The sequence below is a fragment of the Sphaeramia orbicularis genome, chromosome 13 (genome assembly GCF_902148855.1).
Source record: "Sphaeramia orbicularis chromosome 13, fSphaOr1.1, whole genome shotgun sequence".
Taxonomy (NCBI): domain Eukaryota; kingdom Metazoa; phylum Chordata; class Actinopteri; order Kurtiformes; family Apogonidae; genus Sphaeramia; species Sphaeramia orbicularis.
In genome coordinates this window covers 47,479,499-47,499,182 of record NC_043969.1, presented here as the reverse complement: position 1 = coordinate 47,499,182, position 19,684 = coordinate 47,479,499, and the positions used below count along the sequence as shown (strand labels likewise).

Below are 19,684 nucleotides of genomic sequence, written 5' to 3'. Positions count from 1 at the left end.
CAGTAAAATACCATCATAATAATGCATAAATAATGATAACTCCAAATTTGGATTTGTTTTAGTGTTAATAAATAAAATTACATGAAAATATTTACATCTACAAACTATCTGTTCACTAGAAATATGAATAACCTGAAATGTCCTAAGAAATAAGTGTAATTTTAATAATATTCTGCCTGTTATTAAATGTTTGGTGTATTTGTAGATCCACTGTGATCTGTAAATTATAATGTACATGTGTAAATAATAAATAAACTGAGCAGAATATTGTTAAAATTGCACTTATTTTTCTTAAGAAATTTCAGATTCATGTTATTCACATTTATTTTAAAAGGACGTTTTGGAATAGTAAACAGTTTCATAATATTTTACTTTTTTTAAACTCTAAAACAGAGACAACTTTGTAGTCGTCATTATTTATGTTATGTTATTTTCCTGGTCCGACCCAGTTTAGATCATACTGGTGTGTACGTGGTCCCTGAACTACTATGACTTTAACCCTCCTCTGCAGTCCTGTGTAACGTTTCCTGAAACTGTCCGTGAAGCGTTTTTACATTTATCGATAATCAAAGGAACCACGGTTCAGTTTGACCCAGACTGACCCGGTCCAAACCAAACGAGGTCGGAGTGAAGACGCCGTTGACCGTCTGTGTAACGGTCCAGGTCAGCTCTAATCCTCATCTGACCTGGGACCCTCAGCAGGCCCGGTAACGGCGGCTGGCATCGTCATGGTTACGATATGATGCAATGTGCGTCACCTTCAGGTCTGATGTGCGATCTGGGTGATCTTCTTCAGCATCTCCTCCGACTGCAGCTGCTCCAGGGTCAGCAGAGACAGACCCAGCTGGTCCTCCTGGACGGACACGGAGGTTAGAGAACGTCCACAAACATCAGACGTCATCAGTTACATCCTCATAACACTGGGATCTGACGTTTTTTTTTTCCTATTGCTATATAACACATTACAGCAGAGGCCTGCATTGATTTATGGGGGAGGGGTAGAAGTGGGTGGAGCATAAAGTACCAGACTGGAGCAGGGCAGACAGCAGCAGGTGGGCAATGAGACACCATTAGCAGTGTTTTAGCAACATTTTTGCAGTGAATTCATGTAAATAATTGTATATAATAGTGATAGTTCTGTTTTGGAGTGTTCCAGTAGTGTGTTTTGCTTAATTTTTTTCTTTTTTTTTGGGAGGGGGGGTCAAGCTATTTTTTCGCCTCTTTTTCACTGTTTATCTTCATTTTTCCAGTCTGTATAGTTCCTTGATGATTGTATTTTAGCTGTGTGTGTATGTATATGTACATAATCCAAAATTCTGTGCGGGTATTTAAAATCTGAGATACTAATATTCGCGTCGATACAGAACAGACAGACAGTGTTGTGTGTTACCTGTCTGAAGGGCTGGGCCATCTGCCTCAGGAAGTGTTTGGACAGTTGGACGGTCTCGTCCACCGTCAGGTTGAGGCTGCCGTCGGTGATGTGTTCCTGGATCCAACGGGGAAGTTTCCCACGTTTGTCAGCTCTAGCGTAACGCTGTGGAAGGAAGGAGGAGTCAAAGAGCAGAACGCTAAATGAGATTAAATAAGATTAATCTTCAAAGAACCAACAGCTACGATGTCGTATGGATATGTAAGGTCTGAATGATGAACTGGAAATGAGCCATCAGTTCACCCCCCCCCCCCCCCCCCTTTTCATTTATTCTTCTGTATAACACTTTGGTCCACTGTGGTTTGAAAGTGTTTTACAAATAGAGTTGGATTGGATTTATTGTTATCACTGATCTTTTAACCTGTTTTTCATCATGGCATGTGCTGCTGTGTGTGTGAAAGACATTCTCGATCTCAATGGGACTTTATGTGGTTAAATAAAAATAAATAAATAACCCATGAAAAAAAAAAAAAACAGCAACCGTCTGAGTCGAAGGGACACGGTGACGGCGGACATGTCCAACACAGAGGACTGACCTTGTCTGCAAATATCATGAGTCCGTAGTCCGTCTTCCCTCTGATGGCTCGGCCGACGCACTGGGCCGCGTGTCTCATGGCGTCGAAGGTCAGGAAGTCGTTCTCTCGGATCTGGAACTGATCCCGGAGGTACTCGAGACGAGCCTGAGACGACAACATTGACAAAAAAACACAAGTTTACGGAAATGAAACAAAATGAGCAACGACAATAGAAAAAACCACAACAACAATAGAAGTGTTCAGAAATAGTCACACGAAATGAATCTGAACAGGAGTCAAAGTGACTAAAGTCTAAATATGACAAGAATATGGTTAAAATATTACAAGAACCAAATGTTCTGTTTTAGTGAATATTTATAGAATAGTAAAAGGAGAATGAATGTATAATATTGAAACATTAGGAAAATAAAGTTATGATATTAGTCTAAATGTGTAATGTGTTTGTTGAATGAGTTCACTGGACTTCTATGTTATATGTGTGTTATGTTTTATGAACAGACTAAAGATGGAAATCAGCCGTGGCTTTAATATTGTGTATTAGCACATTATGTTTATTCATATGTACTGACCCTTTGGGAACGCCCCCCCCCCCAAAAAAAAAAAAAACAACTTCAAAATAAATATGTGACAGACAGTAAAATCAACAGTCAACAGTCAAACAGTATATCAGCCTTTGAGGAAACATGGAACCCCTTCACAAATTATCTAAAGTCCACCCAGAACTCGTACCAAAGCAGTAACCAAAACCACAGCCATGTACAGGACCACATATCAGACCACATCCAACCCATAACAAACATTTTTTAATTGACATCATCCACATTAACTTCATTTTCTCTCTCTACCTCCATATACAGACAAACCAGGATCCCTGCTCCCCTTCATTCCCACCTACTCTTCTTTCTCCCCCTTTCTCTCCCCTCCCCTCTTTCTCTCTTCAACCAAGCCCCACCCCCCCCCTTGCCTTTTTCCTTTTTTTGGATTAGAAAGTAATATTTTTATTGTTATCATTATCATCATGTTAACATTATTATTATCATATTGCTATTTACATTTCTGATCTTTTTCATTGTAATATGACGTTGTTTGTCAATACTCTGTCATTGTTGTTGTTTTTTGTTTGTTTATTTGTTTGAGTTTCCTTTTGTTTATGTGTTGTTGTTTTTCTGTCCACATTGTCTTGTTAACTATCACCAATAAAAAAAAAAAAAAAAAAAAAAAAAATGTGACAGACACTGATACATGGGCCTCCTGTCAGTGTCAGCTGATATTTATCTGTTTTATAAATCTGTGAATAAATGATTACATTTGGGTTCTGTTGAACTATTTTTAGATGTAAAAATTAAGATTGTACAAATAACAATATCAATAACAAAAACAAGTTAAACAAACAAAATATCTATTCTAATAATAATTTAAATAACACTGCAGAAGTTTGGAAATTTGTTGCAGATGTAATATTTTAAGAATTTTGCATCAAAAAACAAGCATTTCTACAAGAAAAAGTGTCATTATAAGGAAGGTGTAATTATGATAAAAGGTCATTGAAAGGTAAATAAGTGGAGAAAAATGTTACAGTATTAAAAGAAAAAAAATCTTGTCACAGATTAAGTCAAAATAACCAAAAAGTTGTAGATTAAGAATAATACCTGAGGTAAAATGCTGGAATATTAACAACTTTTCAACATCATATGTTCTTAATAATATGTAAAGAGTTTGAGTTTGTATTTTCACAGTAAATAGATTAAACTGATGAACAGTTCATTTGTCTGTGATTTTTGAGACACATTTATGATAAATGTTACCGTCAGTCTTTCAGATCAGTTTCTATTCACACTGTTGTGATTGTTCATGTTTACAAAGTGGACGAATGCTTCAGATTTGTGTGTGTTGTTGTTGAGGTGAGTGAAGTGAAACCGACTCGGTTCTGGTTCTGACCTTCAGGATCCGACTCTGGGTGTAAACGTACGGGACTCCAAACATGATCACGGCCCGGCCGAAGTGGTGAACTGAACAGAAAAACACCAAACCAACACAGATCTGTTAGAACAGGGTTGGAATGAACAACATGCAGTAAAACGGCTTAAACTGGATCCAATTATTTCTACCTTGGCAGTGAAACCTGCTGCAGGCCAACTTTCAAACACTTACTTCAATAAGATTTGTGATGTTGTTAACATGTAGATTTGTTTTGTTTGTTTGTTTTTGTTTGTTAATTTTGTCTGTATTTTTTCTGTAGTGTCAGATACTCTCTCTGGTTACCCTCATGGACAAAAATGCTAATTAAAATAAATATTGATATTGATTTGTGCCCTGAAGGTAACCAGAGGGTAGAACATTTGAGGAGGGCATGAGGGTTAAAGGTGGGTTTGTTTCCTGTGTCTTCATGACTGAATCACTGATGGGGTTTGTTTCATCTGGTTTTTCTTTAAATAATCGGATCTTTTACCAAAGTCAATTCCTTCAGACACCTTCCCTCTGGCCACAGACAGCAGGATGGCACCTCGGCCGTTCTCACAAGCCTAGAGAGACGAAAAAAACAAAGAGAGGTCAGGGGTCAAAGGTCAGGGTCAGATCTGTGCTTTCAGATGCATTATGGGAGCTGGTTCCTGACCTCCTGGTACTTCTCCAGGGCCATGCTGGTCTCTGCAGCGTCCTGAGTCTCAATGAAGATCAGTTTGTTCCTCTGGATGTTTTCCAGGATCCCCTGAACAGAAACACAAACACATGCATCTTTTACATAAACTGCGTTCTGTAAGAAAATAAATACACATGATTTAATCCAGGTACAGTTCAAACCCCCTCTGTTCTGTTGTGGTCGTTGGTTCTATATTAACTACACGGGCTGTGAAACTCTGAACATGATAAAGACTAATAACACCATCTGTTATCATCTTATAGTTTGATGGTTCTTGTCACATTTGGACTAACAAACTAAAAATACACTACATGGACAAAAGTATGTGGACATGTTGAATTCAGGTGTTTCTTTTCTAACAGGAGTCTGGGATACAAAACAATAATGACAAATGTCAGAATATAGTTTTATATTGGGATAAATATCATTGCATTGGTCAGTTTGGTTTAAATTGTTATCTTTGTTTCTAAAATGCCTCAGAGATGGTTTTTATTTAATTTCTCTCAACACTGATTTTTTTTTTTTAATCCATGACTATGATTTTAAACGTTCTACCTCTTAATTTCTAAAATATTTTTCATGTTCTGACTGTAAATAATAATTTTCTACCACAACTAACCATCTACTTTCTTCACATCTCACTGAGGAAGAAAAATCTCCCATTTAACTTTAAGGAAATATTTATGTTTTTATGTCAAATCATCATGAACAGGACATCTTACAGCTGTAGACATGATGTGTCCCAATACTTTTGTCTATATAGTGTATTTTAAAACTAGTATTTTTGTCAAAATTCCCTTTCTCATAACACGTCAGTATATTTATTTAGTCATATTTCCATTTTTCAGAGCCTTTTTATCCTTAAATAAATGTCGTCATGTCTAACCTGTTTCTGCTTTTATTTTGAAGTTTATTTTCACTCCACGTTTCCTGTATTGTACTTCCTACATAAAGTTTTCTCACAATATGTGTGTAGATGATTGTGTGTCTGTGTGCGTTTTCTTCGTACACACTCACCTGTTCGTACCAGGAGGCTACGATATTCTCCATGTAAACGTAACTGGTAAAAAATGCTACGATGCCGTCAGGAACAACGGCGGACATCTCCAGGAGCAGGTTGCCATAGTTACGAATGACAGCTGTATAAATAAATAAAACAATCACATTAGAACAAAAAATAGGTGTGTTTATCACCATGACTACTGATATATTCTGTAGTGAAAAGCGACTAATAAATGTTCTTTTAACGTGTAATTAATTCTTCACTGACCGAAGTCTTCTCTGGTCTCAAACTTGGAGCTCAGAGCCACCTGGTCGTTTCCTCTGCCGACGATCTGAAAAACACCAGAACCACAAGAAAATACAGTTAGAACTTACAGAGTTAGAACAAACACACGCCTAAGGGGTTGTTTTAACTGCCTTTTACAGAAATCAGCCTGAAGCTCTAAGTATCACTCAAAGTAGGTTCATTCAGTTTGACATTTAATCTCACACATGAAAAAGTCCAACAATTTAGAAGAAAAATCAACTCCCAAAAACAGTTTTAGATTTTGATTGTTTACTTAACTAGAAAAGCACTCAGAGAGCACAGACCTCCGCCAAGCGCAAAAATTCCCCACATAATCAGCCTTTGAAATGTGATAGAGGACCCCATTGTCAATTCCTGAGTTAAATTTCATGAGTGTTGGTCAATAATTAAGCGAGATATTGGGAAACGAAAATTTTGGCCCCATTTACCACAATGTTAACGAAAATTTCAAAGTGATCCAGAATCCAGGATTTCTTCCGGATCACCCCCAAAAGTTAATCATTTCTTCCTTATCCCATTTCCAACAAACCCTAAAAATTTCATCCAAATCTGTCCATAAGTTTTTGAGTTATGTTGCACACTAACGGACAGACAAACAAACAGACAGACAAACAAACCCTGGCAAAAACATAACCTCCTTGGCGGAGGTAATGAGTGGATGCTTAGACGAACACATAAAAACTTAAATTTTTTTTAAAGAAAAGCACAAAATGTACAAACATGTTCTGTTTTGAAGTTTACCACTGTGCGACAAAACCTCTCACAACCACTACACACTATGTTAACATGGACTACAGACTTGGATTTTGTCTTTATCCTGAACAGTTGTTTGTGGTTAATGACAATGAATAATTTGGAGGCGGGGGGGGGGGGGTTAACCCTTGTGGAACCTCTAATTTAGAGACTGATCTCATGAAATCACGTTGTACGTCACGCTATTTCTTATGGCATTTGGCGTGATATACACTACCGGTCAAAAGTTTTAGAACACCCCAGTTTTTCCAGTTTTGTTTTGAAATTCAAGCAGTTCCAGTCCAATGAACGGCTTGAAATGGTACAAAGGTAAGCAGTGAACTGCCAGAGGTTAAAAAAAAAAAAAAAAAAAAGGTAAAGTTAAACAAAACTGAAAAATAATGTACATTTCAGAATTATACAAAAAGGCGAACAAGAAATGGGTTAACAACTTAAAGCAGTTCTGCAGCAATGGAGGTTGAACAAGCCTGGAAAGTTGGTGCTACCAGCTCCTCCAGGTGTCCCAACTTTGTGAATTCCTTCCAACCCCCTCTGTCTGCAGAAAAGTAGTGTTGGAACACACTTTGGTACCATATCATTATTTGAACAGTACTGTACTGCAGAAAGTAGTGTGTTACTATAAAACTGGAAAAGAGGAAAAGGCAATTAACGATAGAAGAGAGACAGAGCATCAGAACACTTAAAAATGTAGGTATGTCCTACAGAGAAATGTCCAAGAAAGTCCAGGTGTCAGTAAGTCCAGTTTCCTTCACCATCCAACGGCACTCAGAAACTGGACTGGGAAATGCTGACAGGAAGAGGTGTGGCAGAGCCAAAGACACAACAGAATCAGAAGACAAGTTTATGACAGTCAACAGCTGGAGAGAGAGGAGACTGACAGGACAACAGCTGAAAGCACAGAGAAGATAGAGGAGGAGGAAGTAAGTCTGAGTTTCCACTGTGAAGAGAAGACTGAACAGTTGCAGGTTTGATGGGTGGAGATGCAGTTAAAGCCATTGCTGAGACTTCAGAATAAGACAAAGAGGCTTGGCTGAGCCACGAAACACCGCCAGTGGACTACTGAAGACTGGAAGAAGGTGTTATGGACTGACCAAACTGGTGTGTTATCTGCATGCGATTTCATAATATCACATTGCTAATTTACTACCTCGATCCAAAAATGTAGAAGCACAAAAAAGTGCTATAAAATTGTCATATATTTTTCAGTTTTTTTCTGCATAAATCTGTTAAATAGCTTCAGCTCTGGTCAAAACTACGAAACCTTCAATAATTTTCAGGATTTGAACCCTTTAAATACACACCAGGGGGCAGAGGCAGGTCCGAGCCAGCGTCATGGTGAAGGACGCCATGGTAACGGGGCGGAAGTCGAGGATTCGGGGGTAGATGTCCAGAGGAGACAGAGTCTGAGGACGACATTCAGATGGACACGGAATGGTCATGATACTGAGACGCACAAAAAATATGACATTACATTAAACCGGACTAAGTGTTGGTCACGAATGAATTAATACTGTTTTAAAAGCTTTAGGTTCAGGAAGGAGTTCACTAAATCACTTACAATAAGAAAAGGCTTAAAAATAAGACGATGAAGGTGAAATAAACAGTTTTTAGTTTAGTTTTATGGAAGACCTGCTTCTGAAAGACATTTACACTGTAAGAATCTCCAACAGAGAGGAAGAAAAGAACAGAAATAGAAAAGGACTTAAAAGTAAAAGAACATCTAAACCGTGTGGATCTGTGGAAGAACGGCTGTAAACAGAGACTGAGTTTGATGTGATTTACCCCCGAGGTGATGACGACCGACTGAAACCTCTGGAAAACAGGTTTGATGGCGATGGACGGGTCCATACAGCTGAACAAACAAAGACAGATGAAGATCAGAACTGGGCATCAAATACGGGTAAAAAACTACAGCAGCGACAAACAGGTTAAAATGATCTGAGGAGGAGGATTCAGACTGAAACTAAAAATCAACCTGACACTAAATAACTGTTCTGTAGATTGTGTAAAATCTGCTGCATTAGTGTTAGTGTCACTATTCAGCAGATTCTGCAGACATTTGGATGTTTTCTGTGATCGTTCCTCATCTGTTCCTCACCTGAAGTGCAGAACAGGGTTGGCGATGGTTGGTGTTCGATCCTCAAATGGTTCAATGATGATGGTGAAACCTTCACACAAACAGTTCAGGTTAAAAATAAAAGAAAGAAAGAACTCAAGTCAGGATGGAGACAGTTTCATCAAACCAAAAAACACAGGATTTTCCTCTAAATGTTTAGAGGTAAACCATGTTATTGGTGCAGTCCAGCCACTAGGGGGCATCTCTACTACCTTTTTTTTTTTTTTTAAACACCATCTTTAGTTCAATCCAGTGTCCGACATCACAGACAATGAGTTCATATTCATTTAGTTTTGTCTCAGTAAACAACAGAGTGATTGAGGTCATTTTAACCCTTTATGGTCATTTTATATAAACCAGAACCTTCTAAGTAAATATCTACCAAATATTTGAGCAAAATACACTGTTCTTGCAATAACAACGTAATATTTATTCAATATTAATTCAAACATAAATGCACTATTTTTAAAGACTAAAGCCTATAGGCACTGAGTTTTTTGGGTTTAAAAAAAAAAAAAAATTTTTGATATATAGATTTCAAAAAGCTGTCCGTTTCATTCAGTTATTTTGTCACAACATTGCGACTTTGGTGCTCAGAGGGTTAAAATTGTAAATATTGTGTTTATTTATATTTGATGTCTATGTCTATTTTATGCTATGTTAGTTCTATTCTTATTTTACTTTTGGATGAATTTCATATTCTTACTATACTTTTCAGTTTTTATAATTTTATATTCACTCTATTCTTATTTTCTTGCATACTGTTTTTTTTTTATTCATATTGTAGCAATCATAATTTCAATGACCACACAATGATGATAAAAGGTATTCTGATTTTGTAATCTGGATTTTTAAGATGTAGTCATAACCTTTATTAATCGGATTAACCGCCCCAGCCTTAACTCAGAATTACCACTGAAAACCATCTGACGTCGGTAAACTCTGAGGGTTTATTGATCAGCTCTGGGATTGGCAGGATGATGAGGAAACAGGAGCATGTTCAGGGTCGAAGGTCAATTAAAGATGCACACCGTGTTTTAGGACACGCCTGAGTTTATTTTATAATGAAGCAGAGTTCCATTACCTTGACTGTAGGTGCTGACCAGAGTAGCGAAGTTAGAGATGAGTGTAACAGCTGAGAAGTCTGCGATGTCTGCGATCTCCAGGGTTCGAAGCAACGACTGCAGACGCTCCGCACAAAACCTGGACAGACACACATACAGATAAACATATACACATACAGATACACACATTTATACACAAATACAGATACAGAAGGATAGGAAGACGAGGAAAAACATGAGGGTAAAGTTTCACAACAACAGTTAATTTTATTCCAGAACTAAAGGCTAAAGGTTAGGTGTGGATGCAGGAAACACTAAAGACTGTTTTATAAAACACTGCTGAGCAGAGACGACACATGGGCTCTTCACAGATCTGATGTTTAAAAGCAGATCAGCTGCAGCTTGTGGTTAAAAACAAAAAAGAAGCTTTGCGGGGACTGTGGCTTTTCTGTTGTTGCCCCAAAGCTGCGGAAGCACTGCTTTAGATGTTTGCCAGGCTCGGTCTCTGCCTGTTTTTAAATCGGGTCTAAAAACGCACTTTTTCTTGTTGGCTTTAATCACTGAATGAGACATTTTTTGTTTTTTTACATTTCCTATGTTGTTTTTACCAGATTTTCATTTCTGTTTTTACTTATTTATTCCCTTGTTTTATGATTTGTGTACGGCACTTTAGCCAGCTGTAAAGTTCTCAAAGTGTTTTACAAATAAAGTTGGTATGGTATGGTAAACTGAGTTTTGAAGCTGCAAGAATTTTGTTACTGTGTAGGATTACAATATAAAAACAGAAATGATGACTTTAAATGACACTGAAATAAATAAACACCAGTGATTTCTATGGCCATGCAGCAAGAACTGACAGCATTTAAATTATATAATCACTGGTTTTTGAGGTACAGAAGATAAAGCTAAAGGTCGATTGATAGTGGACTTTTAAAGGCCAATATAAGACTGATGGAGCAGAAAATGGATATTTATTACAGCCACTATCACCCATAAAAAAATTTTAAAAAATCCTCTTTAGTCTAAGTTTCAGTAATAACTCAAAAATAAATTCATTAAAGTCAAAGTAACTAGTGAATAAATGCATAAATTCATATCATTCTAACTGTAACAAATAGTTGATTCTAGGTGATTTTAGGTGTTTTTTTAATATTTCTAACTCCTTTCCCTTCTAATTCCAGTCGTCCACCACAGGACCCACCTTTGATGGTTATTAAAACGTCCCATCATGCATCTCTTCCTAAACTCACCTGAGAGGCTTCCTGTCAATGCAGACTTTGTCGAAGATGTCTTTGAGGAACTGTGGGGTGCTCTCCTGGACCACATGCTGGACCCTCAGACGGGACTTCAGATACTCCAGGAAACGGCGCAAAAATCCAACAAAGTGCTCAGCGGTGCGAATGGTCCCAGGGACGGCCTCTGAAGGAGAGTCCAGACAAACACCGTCAACCCCCTGAGGTCAGAGGTCATCTGAACTGCCTAGACTAGAATCTGAACCCTATGTACCTTCAGACAAATTATATTGTATTTATGCAAATATCAGTCACTGATTCACTCAGTTATCAAACCTATTTCTATTCTATACTGCTCTTTAATAATTAGCCTTCTAATTAATTTCACTTAAGTATTACTATTATTACATATTGTGTTATGATAACCCAACATATACATTATTAAATGTTCTTTAAAAAGTATTACTTGCTATTACTTGCATCTTAAAGCTTAAAGTTTGTATCAAATGTTCTATAAAAAAAACTTGCCGTGTTAAAATGAGGAAAAATAAGCAATATAATAAGTTGAACAAAAATTACAAAATAATCAATGAAAGTAACAAAATGAGCAACTAAATTAGCAAAATAATTTTCAAAAACAAGCAGAATTAACAAAGCAATCAATAAATTAGCAAAAATAAGAGATAAAATTAAAAAAAAAAAAAAAAAATCAGTAAAATAATTTCTAAAATTAAAAACATATGCAACACTAGAAGCACTCGGAGAGCGCAGAACTCCGCCAAGGCTGATCAGTGGCCCCCCCCCCGTGGGCCCCCCCACCCCCGATCACCACCAAAATTTAATCATTTCTTCCTTATCCCATTTCCAACAAACCCTGAAAATTTCATCCAAATCTGTCCATAACTTTTTGAGTTATGTTGCACACTAACGGACAAACAAACAAACAAACAAACAGACACACAAACAAACAAACCCTGGCAAAAACATAACCTCCTTGGCGGAGGTAAAAATGAGGAAAGTAAATGACAAAATTAAAAGAAATGACAAAATAATCAATAAACTGACCAAAATCAACAAAATAGTCCATAAAATTCACAAAATACTTAAAGAAAATTCACAAAATTTACAACAAATAAGCACAATAATAAATAAGAACAATAATGAGCAAAATGAAAAAAAAATTAACAAACTGAATAAATATTACCAACTCCCTGAGGTCAGAGTTTATCTGAACCGTCCTGTTTTATACAGACCAGAGTCTGAACCCTGAATCTGGACTGGGACACCAGTGAACCCACCTTGCAGGATTTCATCAGGCAGGACTGGATTGGACAGGTAGATGTCCGTTTCCCTGGCAACGCTGGCTTCCTTCAGCCCGTCCACCAGCCGTCGATACTCCTCCCTCAGTTTAGCGGCATCTGTTTCCTTTATTCTGTCAAACAGAGACACAAACACGGCGGTGAGAAGACGATGAACGGTGTGTGATGAGCTGTGGTCCAGGTCAGATCTGCTTTAATGGGTTCCACAGGTGTGATCAGAACACAAATGGACCGCTGTAGGTACGTCCAATAACAGGGATGGGGTCTGACACTGGGTATGTAACAGGCCAGGGGCGAAATTAATGAATTACTATGTTAAAAATAATAATTACTGAAAGTCTGATGAGCGGAGATAAAAGTTTACTCAACCGTTTTACCATTTCATAAAGCATCCAGTATCCAGGTGAACATATTATGAACACTTTGTACTTCATGTTATTAAAGGTCATATTATTTTTCACTATTTGTTTTAGGTTAGAATACTAAATTGTTCATTTTTTCATGATTTTTTTTAATTCTGAAACATCCACTAAAATCAACACATTGTAAAAAAAAAAAAGAAAAAGAAAAATTACTACACTAACATCCCTCTACCAAGTGAGCAAAAAATGACACATTTTAGAACATTTGACGAAGCACAAAAAAACAGTAACGCACATTAACCAATGTAACTGTTAATGACTGACATATGCCAGGCTGCAAAAGTTAGAGAAAAAAAAGCAATCAATTTTTTGATTGATTGATTGATTGATTGATTGACTGATTGATTGATTGATTGACTGTCTTTATTATCATTTGACAGTACAGAGTATATCAAACGAAATTAAGTTGGATGATTAGGGACATCAGGCCGCTGCTCCTAAGTGGAGCGCTGCCATAAACCCCTTTCTTCGAAAATTGCAGTGAAGAACAGAAGATAATGCAAAGCACAAATATAAGACATCATACAGTTTTCACACAGTACACGTGGACACATGCTGGAATTTTTTCATGGATTTGAAGGGAATTGGGGGACAGCATGAACAATTAGGCAGACAGCAGATGTGACAAGGGAATGGGGGAAGGGGAGATGCTTGAACTGTGTAATAATTGTGGAATGTGTGTGCGAAGATGAAGAGACTCCAGTGGGTTCAGTATGTACTATATTGAGGAAAAAAGGTTTTTGTGTGTGTTTTGGATCAAAAAATATGGTTTGTTTACATTACAAATATGGCATTTAAAGGGTTACAAATATGACAGTTATAACAAAATAATCAATAAAATGAAAAGGGGGAAAAGGAATGAAACTGAATGTGAGAATAAGCTGAATTTTCATTTTTTGCCTAAGAATTGATAAAAATTAGCAAAATGTCTAATTAATAACTACATAGTACACTGAAAAAAAATAATCTGTTTTTTTTTTTGTATGTTTACATTCCAAACATGGCATTTATAAGGTTAAAAAATATGACTTTTATTTGACTATTTTTGTTTATGACTCAAGATGATGAAAAAAAAAAAAATGTCAAAAGGGTAAAAGCAAACTGTATGAAAAACGTTTCGACATGACTACGACACTGCACAGATCACATGCTTTTGATGGTTAAAGGAGCTCTATGGGTGAGATAACGAAGGGTTAAAGAACTCCTTCCTGCTGTGACCGGGTCTTACTTCTGTATGGTGTTCTGCAGCGTGTCCACGTTGTTCTGACAGCGGTCCAGAGTTCTCCTGGTGATGTTCACACTCATGGAGTCGATGCAAACGTTGTCTGAGATCACAGACACAAACAGAAGGTGAACACACGACAGACAAACGGGTCAGATTTCAGTGAAGTCCGTCTCACCGATGTTATGAGCCTCGTCAAACACCACCACTGACTTCTTGGCCAGTTCTTTGGACACCAGGTCCGCGATCTTAGGGTCCAGCAGGTAGTGGTAACTGTAGACCACAATGTTGGCGTGAAGGATCTGACGAAAGACGAACACAGACGAAGAGTCGAATCCAACAGCAGTAATGTGATGTTATGAAAGACACATTTAATGAAAACTATTCCACCCAAAGACAAAGACTGATGTTCCAATAAAAGTGCAATATTAATTCAAACATAGATTATTTTTGATAGACTTTCATAGATATACACACTTATAATATTATACAGATTCTATTAACATATTTTGTCTGTTTTTATTTTATTTTATTCTACTTTCGGTTCTTTTATTATTGCAGTTTTGTTAAATTTTATATTCTATTTTCTTATTTTATTTGATAATTTTTTGTAATTTTATATTGGCTCTATTCTACTTTTATTCATACTGTTGCACTGACTGAAGGAGCACTGAACACACTGACAATAAAGGCTATTCTATTCTATTCTATTCTATTCGCTGAGATTAAACCCTCATGACATAAAACTGCATGAAATATATTTTAGTTTTAAGCTTTAACTTTTATTAAAACATCTAACAGAGGATTTTCCCCCTAAAACTACAAATGAAAAATAATTATTAAAAACTTTAATTAAAAAAAAAAAAATCAAGTCTAATAAAAATTAAAAAGAAGCCTCAATAAATGATGCAGCATGAGTTAAAATTACACAGAAGTGCAGGTAAAACCAGCTTCAGTGTTAAAGGCTCATGATGAACAACAATAAAACATCTTCTGCAGAATTTGCTGCTTTAATAAACAAAGCTTTGTGTAAAAAATCTGAAATAATTCATCACTTCAGGTGACTTTTTGAAGTTCTTAAAAAACAATTTCTTCAAAAAACATAAAAACCCAAACTCACATTGAAACTAAAGAAGGAAAAAAAAAAAACTCAAAAAAACTAGAAATAGAAATAAAACCATTCATCCACTCTTCAAACCAGCTAATCCCAACCCAACAGTTCCACATAAACCTGGTGAACATGTCAGATTGTGCGTTGTGTTTGACGTACTGCGTAACGGGCCAGATAATACGGACACCAGCCTTTCCTCCGGCCGAAGTCCTTCAGGTCGTCCAGGTTGTAGATTCCAGCAGGAAGAGGAACCTGTCGACCGACGGCGTCAAACTCCTTCACGAACAGAGAAGATCGGAAAGAAGAGGAGACGAATGCATCACTTTACGCTGAAGGTCATTATAACAACATCTACATAAACTGAATTAGCAGATATAATGATGATGATGTGACTGTTGGTCTGTTTCCTTTTTCTGTAAAACGACTCCTTACCTCATAGAACCGACACACCGGCTGGTTGGGGTTACTGTGGCGTTGAGCGCGAATGTACGACGCCGTCAGACTGTGGCATTTCCCATCAACCTCCTTCCCGAAGCGCAGAGAGCTCACCTGGACACGACGGAAGAGAGACCGTACTCTGTCAGATACGAACATCCAAACCTGACTCCTCTGTTCTAGAGTTAGAGTTCAGGTGCTTCTTCAGTGTTCGTACCTCTGGATGGATGCACAGGTTTTTCCTGGACGACAACGCCAGAGCCAGGAAGTTGTTGGTCTCTCCTGTTTCTTTGGAATAAAACTCCATCAGCTTCCTGAGTTCCTCCACCACCTGCGCAAACACAGACACTGAGTCAAACATTATTTAATAAACATTAAAACCAATGTCCCTGTATGTCTGCGTCATGTTCTATCAAGAATCAATAACCAGGTGAATGTGTGAGGTTTTCAGGTTCTGTTCTATGTCCCAGTCCTGTGGTCTGGATGCAGATCATTCTAACAATACAGTAGAAGTGGGCGGGACTTTCACTGGAGGAGAACTCAACTAATTCAATCAAAGTCCATATATGACTTCTACCAGTGCTCAACAGGAACTATATTGACATCTGTAACCACTTACATGTTATAAACCATCAGAATATGGACCATTAGAAGGAAAGGCACATTTTTAATTATTTCAAAAATTCATCAATAAATTCAAAAATCTAAATTTCTCAAAACTGTGACCAGACTTTGTAGACATTGTCCCAAGGAAGCTAAATAAAAAAAATTGAAATGAATCCAACCAGTAGTTTTTGATTGGAAGGTTGTTGAAATCTATACATTGGTGACCTTGAGTTTGACCATTTAAAGTCACTCAAGGTCAAAGGTCGTGACCCAAATGAAAGTCCATATATGACTTCCTATCAGTGACCAACAGTAACTATAGTGATTTCTGTAACTGTTTATGTTATAACCCATTAAAATATGGACCATTAAAAGTAAAGGTAAATTTTTAATATCGGTCTGAACTAATAAAATATGAGGACAGGTCGAAGAGTGATCTGAATGTAACCTGGTATCAACATGAGACAGAGAACATGCAGAGAATTCTTGCTGTAAAAATGAAACAAACTGGTGTCAATGCTGCATATCAGTGGTTTCTAAACGTTAACTCACCTTTTCAATCTCAGGAACTGTTCTGGAGCAGTAGATCAGTTTGGTCACTTCTAATGGAAAGGCCTGAGGGAGAAAGAAAGAGTGAGAGAGAGCAAGAAAGAGAGAGAGAGAGCAAGAAAGAAAGAGAGAGAGCAAGTGAGAAAGAAAGAAAGAAAGAAAGCCGGAGAGAGAGAGAAAGGGAGAGAGAGAGAGAGAGAAAGCAGTATGAGACTTTTATTTATTCATGAGATAATTTATTCATTTATCGACTGGTTTCCTCCTTTAAATGTCAACAAACCACATCAACACACCATCGATAAACCACAAAATAAACATGAAAAACAACCCAAATGCAATCAGTCTTTACTTGAATGATCCTATTTGGAATAATAATGCTAAAATTGCTAACATAAAAACAACATTAAAAAAATCACCTAGATTTCTTCATGGTTTGTTTGATGCTATTCTTCATTTACTGATAAGTGGATTTATTACTGACTTTGATGTTCAGTGATTTGTAAGCATTTATTACTATAACTCTGATGTTCTGTTCAGTAGCTTCATTTCAGTTAAAGCGAAAAACACTTGATATAAGGCAAAGGTTTGACAATGATCTGACTTCTGCAAATTAATCAGTTTCATCTTTTATTTTACACCAAACTATCATCATTAACCCAAAATTAGCCTACCTAGTAATTTCCCATTAATATTATCTATTGCTATATATTAAATACAGACCAGCTGATTAGGAAAGAAGAGGATGTTTTACTCAGACCCAGATGGAAACAGACATGAAATTACATTACAATTCTTACAACAAAGACCAGTTATTTTACACACACAGACACATGAAACAATTTGAACTTACCTACTTATGGCCATTTATAAGTAAGAATATTCATATTTTTAATTCTGAACCAGATAAAAGGTGTATTATTTAAAATACTATAGCATTATTTCTCCTCCACTGTCTATGTAATTCTGACTTCCTAACTGAAATATTTGTAAAGAAATCAAAAATTCAACTGTTCATGATTTCAGTGACAATCCTGAGCTGTATTTATCATATGATCTGTATTATAAGTTTTTTTTTTTTGTCCCGTATTAAATATCAGTATTCAAACTCCCTAAAGACCTGCAGACACTCTGGAAAATAGAAACAGTTGAGCACAGACAGTGACGACAGAGCAGGAGGTATGAAAACACCGACTCACCCTTTGGTAGGCGACAATGAGAGACAACAGGGAGATGGTTTTCCCTGTTCCTGAAGGCATCTCCAGGACGCCATGACCCTGAACACAGACGACACAGGATGATGGTGACACACAGACACACAGTGAGTTAATATCATACAACAATGTCTCAAAATGAACTGTACTCTGGAAAAATGTCTCCATCAGTTGTAAATGTATTCATAATTTACATTTTGTTTGAACTGAACTCATAGTCATCTCTACAAACAGGAGGTCCACTTCAACAGGATCTGAGGGACAGCACGTGGTAGAGTTTAAAGCTATTGTTAGTGTTTAATATTACAATTTTAACCCTTAGATGCATGAGTGTCTGGACCCTCCACTCGTCCATAAATGGGTTGAAAATAAATTGTGTTAAAATCAATGTGTTTTCATGTCACTTTTGTCATTTTGTCATGTTAAAAATAATCATTTGTATTATATTTTCATCCACAAAAGAATGATTTCATGTTTGAAATATTTTTTGATTAACAATTTTCCCAAATTTTTTTTCAATATTTTGAAAATTTGAATAGAAAGTATATGAGGTATATAACATAAAGTACATAACAGCCATAGAACAATGTCCATTTTGTGAGTGAGTCCTTTGTTTTTTCTGTAGATTGACTCAAAGGTTCACATGAAATTCTGTTGAAAATAAATGCGGGTCATTTTGAGCCACTTGGAAGCTTGGGGAAGTAACACAAAAACTACAGTTTCTTAAAAATGCATAAAAAGTCCGTTAAAAAATTAAATGGTATGATGTCAGTAACATGTATTTTAAGGAATATCTAGAATACGAAATAACAACAACTTTCATTACACAGATATTGAAAGAAAACAAACTCACTGGGTCATTTTTGACCCGCTTATGCATCCAAGGGTTAATATTACTATGGATTATTACCCACTAATGGTTTGTAAATAGAAATAGACCAAAGCTGTGTCTACTTAAGCTCAATGACAGTTTGGAAACTTGATTATAGAGCCCACAGTGATGGAACTTGACAAAAAACAGCCCTGTGCATTGTAATATACAGATTTCAAACAATGCAGTGAGTGGACAAGAGGCAGAACATGTGTTAATTGTGTTAATAATGTTAATAATGTCTCCATAGAATAGATCAGTTAAAAATGTAGTTTATACAAGTTTTTACCTGAGGAAAAAATTAAAGCAGGTTTAATCACAATAGTAAAAACCTAACCTGACCTCAAGTTTCTTTACTCTGTGCTTAACATCCTTTCTGACAGACATTTTATAATCCATCCAGATACTCATATGTTTAAGGGGTTTAACCATGTTACCTTCGCATCCAGGGTCCTCTTCAGCTCCAGCATGTAGGAGTACTGCTCCGGATAGATGTAGTCATACGGGAAATACACCAGGAGGCCTTCAATGTTCAGCCTGGAAGAATAAAACCAAGTTAATACTGGACGAAATCAGTATACAAAGACTGTAAAAGACCGAAAACATACACATCTGATATACTGCACAAATCAAACTGAACACACTGCAGCTGCTAGCTTAAAGCACACCGGCTGCTGTTATAACATGTTCCCGGCGCAAAGACACGGTTTTATTTTTCTGTCTGCAATATAAACACTCACTTCATTTTGGTTCAGAGGGAGCAGTCTCTCCGTTTCTTTATCCGTGACTTCTGTTAAAGTAAAACAGTCATTGAGAACTTTGTTGTGAGCTACAAACGCCAAACACACACTACGGTGGTAA

At 36.8% G+C, this 19,684-nt stretch overlaps 1 protein-coding gene across 1 annotated transcript in view; it reads right to left on the bottom strand.

Annotated features, from left to right (window-relative positions):
* Nucleotides 1-216: 216 nt before the first annotated feature.
* The window catches only part of ercc2 (excision repair cross-complementation group 2), a 19,488-nt gene continuing 20 nt past the window's right edge, over nt 217-19,684 (bottom strand). The window contains exons 1-23 of the mRNA XM_030151876.1: nt 19,564-19,684; nt 19,261-19,360; nt 17,938-18,015; nt 16,745-16,807; nt 15,804-15,917; nt 15,584-15,700; nt 15,311-15,427; nt 14,219-14,342; nt 14,047-14,143; nt 12,376-12,509; nt 11,096-11,264; nt 9,866-9,984; nt 8,764-8,833; nt 8,448-8,517; nt 7,967-8,068; nt 5,874-5,937; nt 5,621-5,742; nt 4,580-4,672; nt 4,415-4,487; nt 3,904-3,974; nt 1,966-2,109; nt 1,391-1,534; nt 217-853 (exon numbers count right to left, since the gene is read on the bottom strand). The exon at nt 19,564-19,684 is cut by the window's right edge and continues 20 nt beyond it. Coding sequence (XP_030007736.1) covers nt 761-853; nt 1,391-1,534; nt 1,966-2,109; nt 3,904-3,974; nt 4,415-4,487; nt 4,580-4,672; nt 5,621-5,742; nt 5,874-5,937; nt 7,967-8,068; nt 8,448-8,517; nt 8,764-8,833; nt 9,866-9,984; nt 11,096-11,264; nt 12,376-12,509; nt 14,047-14,143; nt 14,219-14,342; nt 15,311-15,427; nt 15,584-15,700; nt 15,804-15,917; nt 16,745-16,807; nt 17,938-18,015; nt 19,261-19,360; nt 19,564-19,568 — 2,283 coding nt within the window. The 5' untranslated portion in view covers nt 19,569-19,684 and the 3' untranslated portion in view covers nt 217-760. The remainder of the gene's footprint in view (nt 854-1,390; nt 1,535-1,965; nt 2,110-3,903; nt 3,975-4,414; nt 4,488-4,579; nt 4,673-5,620; nt 5,743-5,873; nt 5,938-7,966; nt 8,069-8,447; nt 8,518-8,763; nt 8,834-9,865; nt 9,985-11,095; nt 11,265-12,375; nt 12,510-14,046; nt 14,144-14,218; nt 14,343-15,310; nt 15,428-15,583; nt 15,701-15,803; nt 15,918-16,744; nt 16,808-17,937; nt 18,016-19,260; nt 19,361-19,563) is intronic.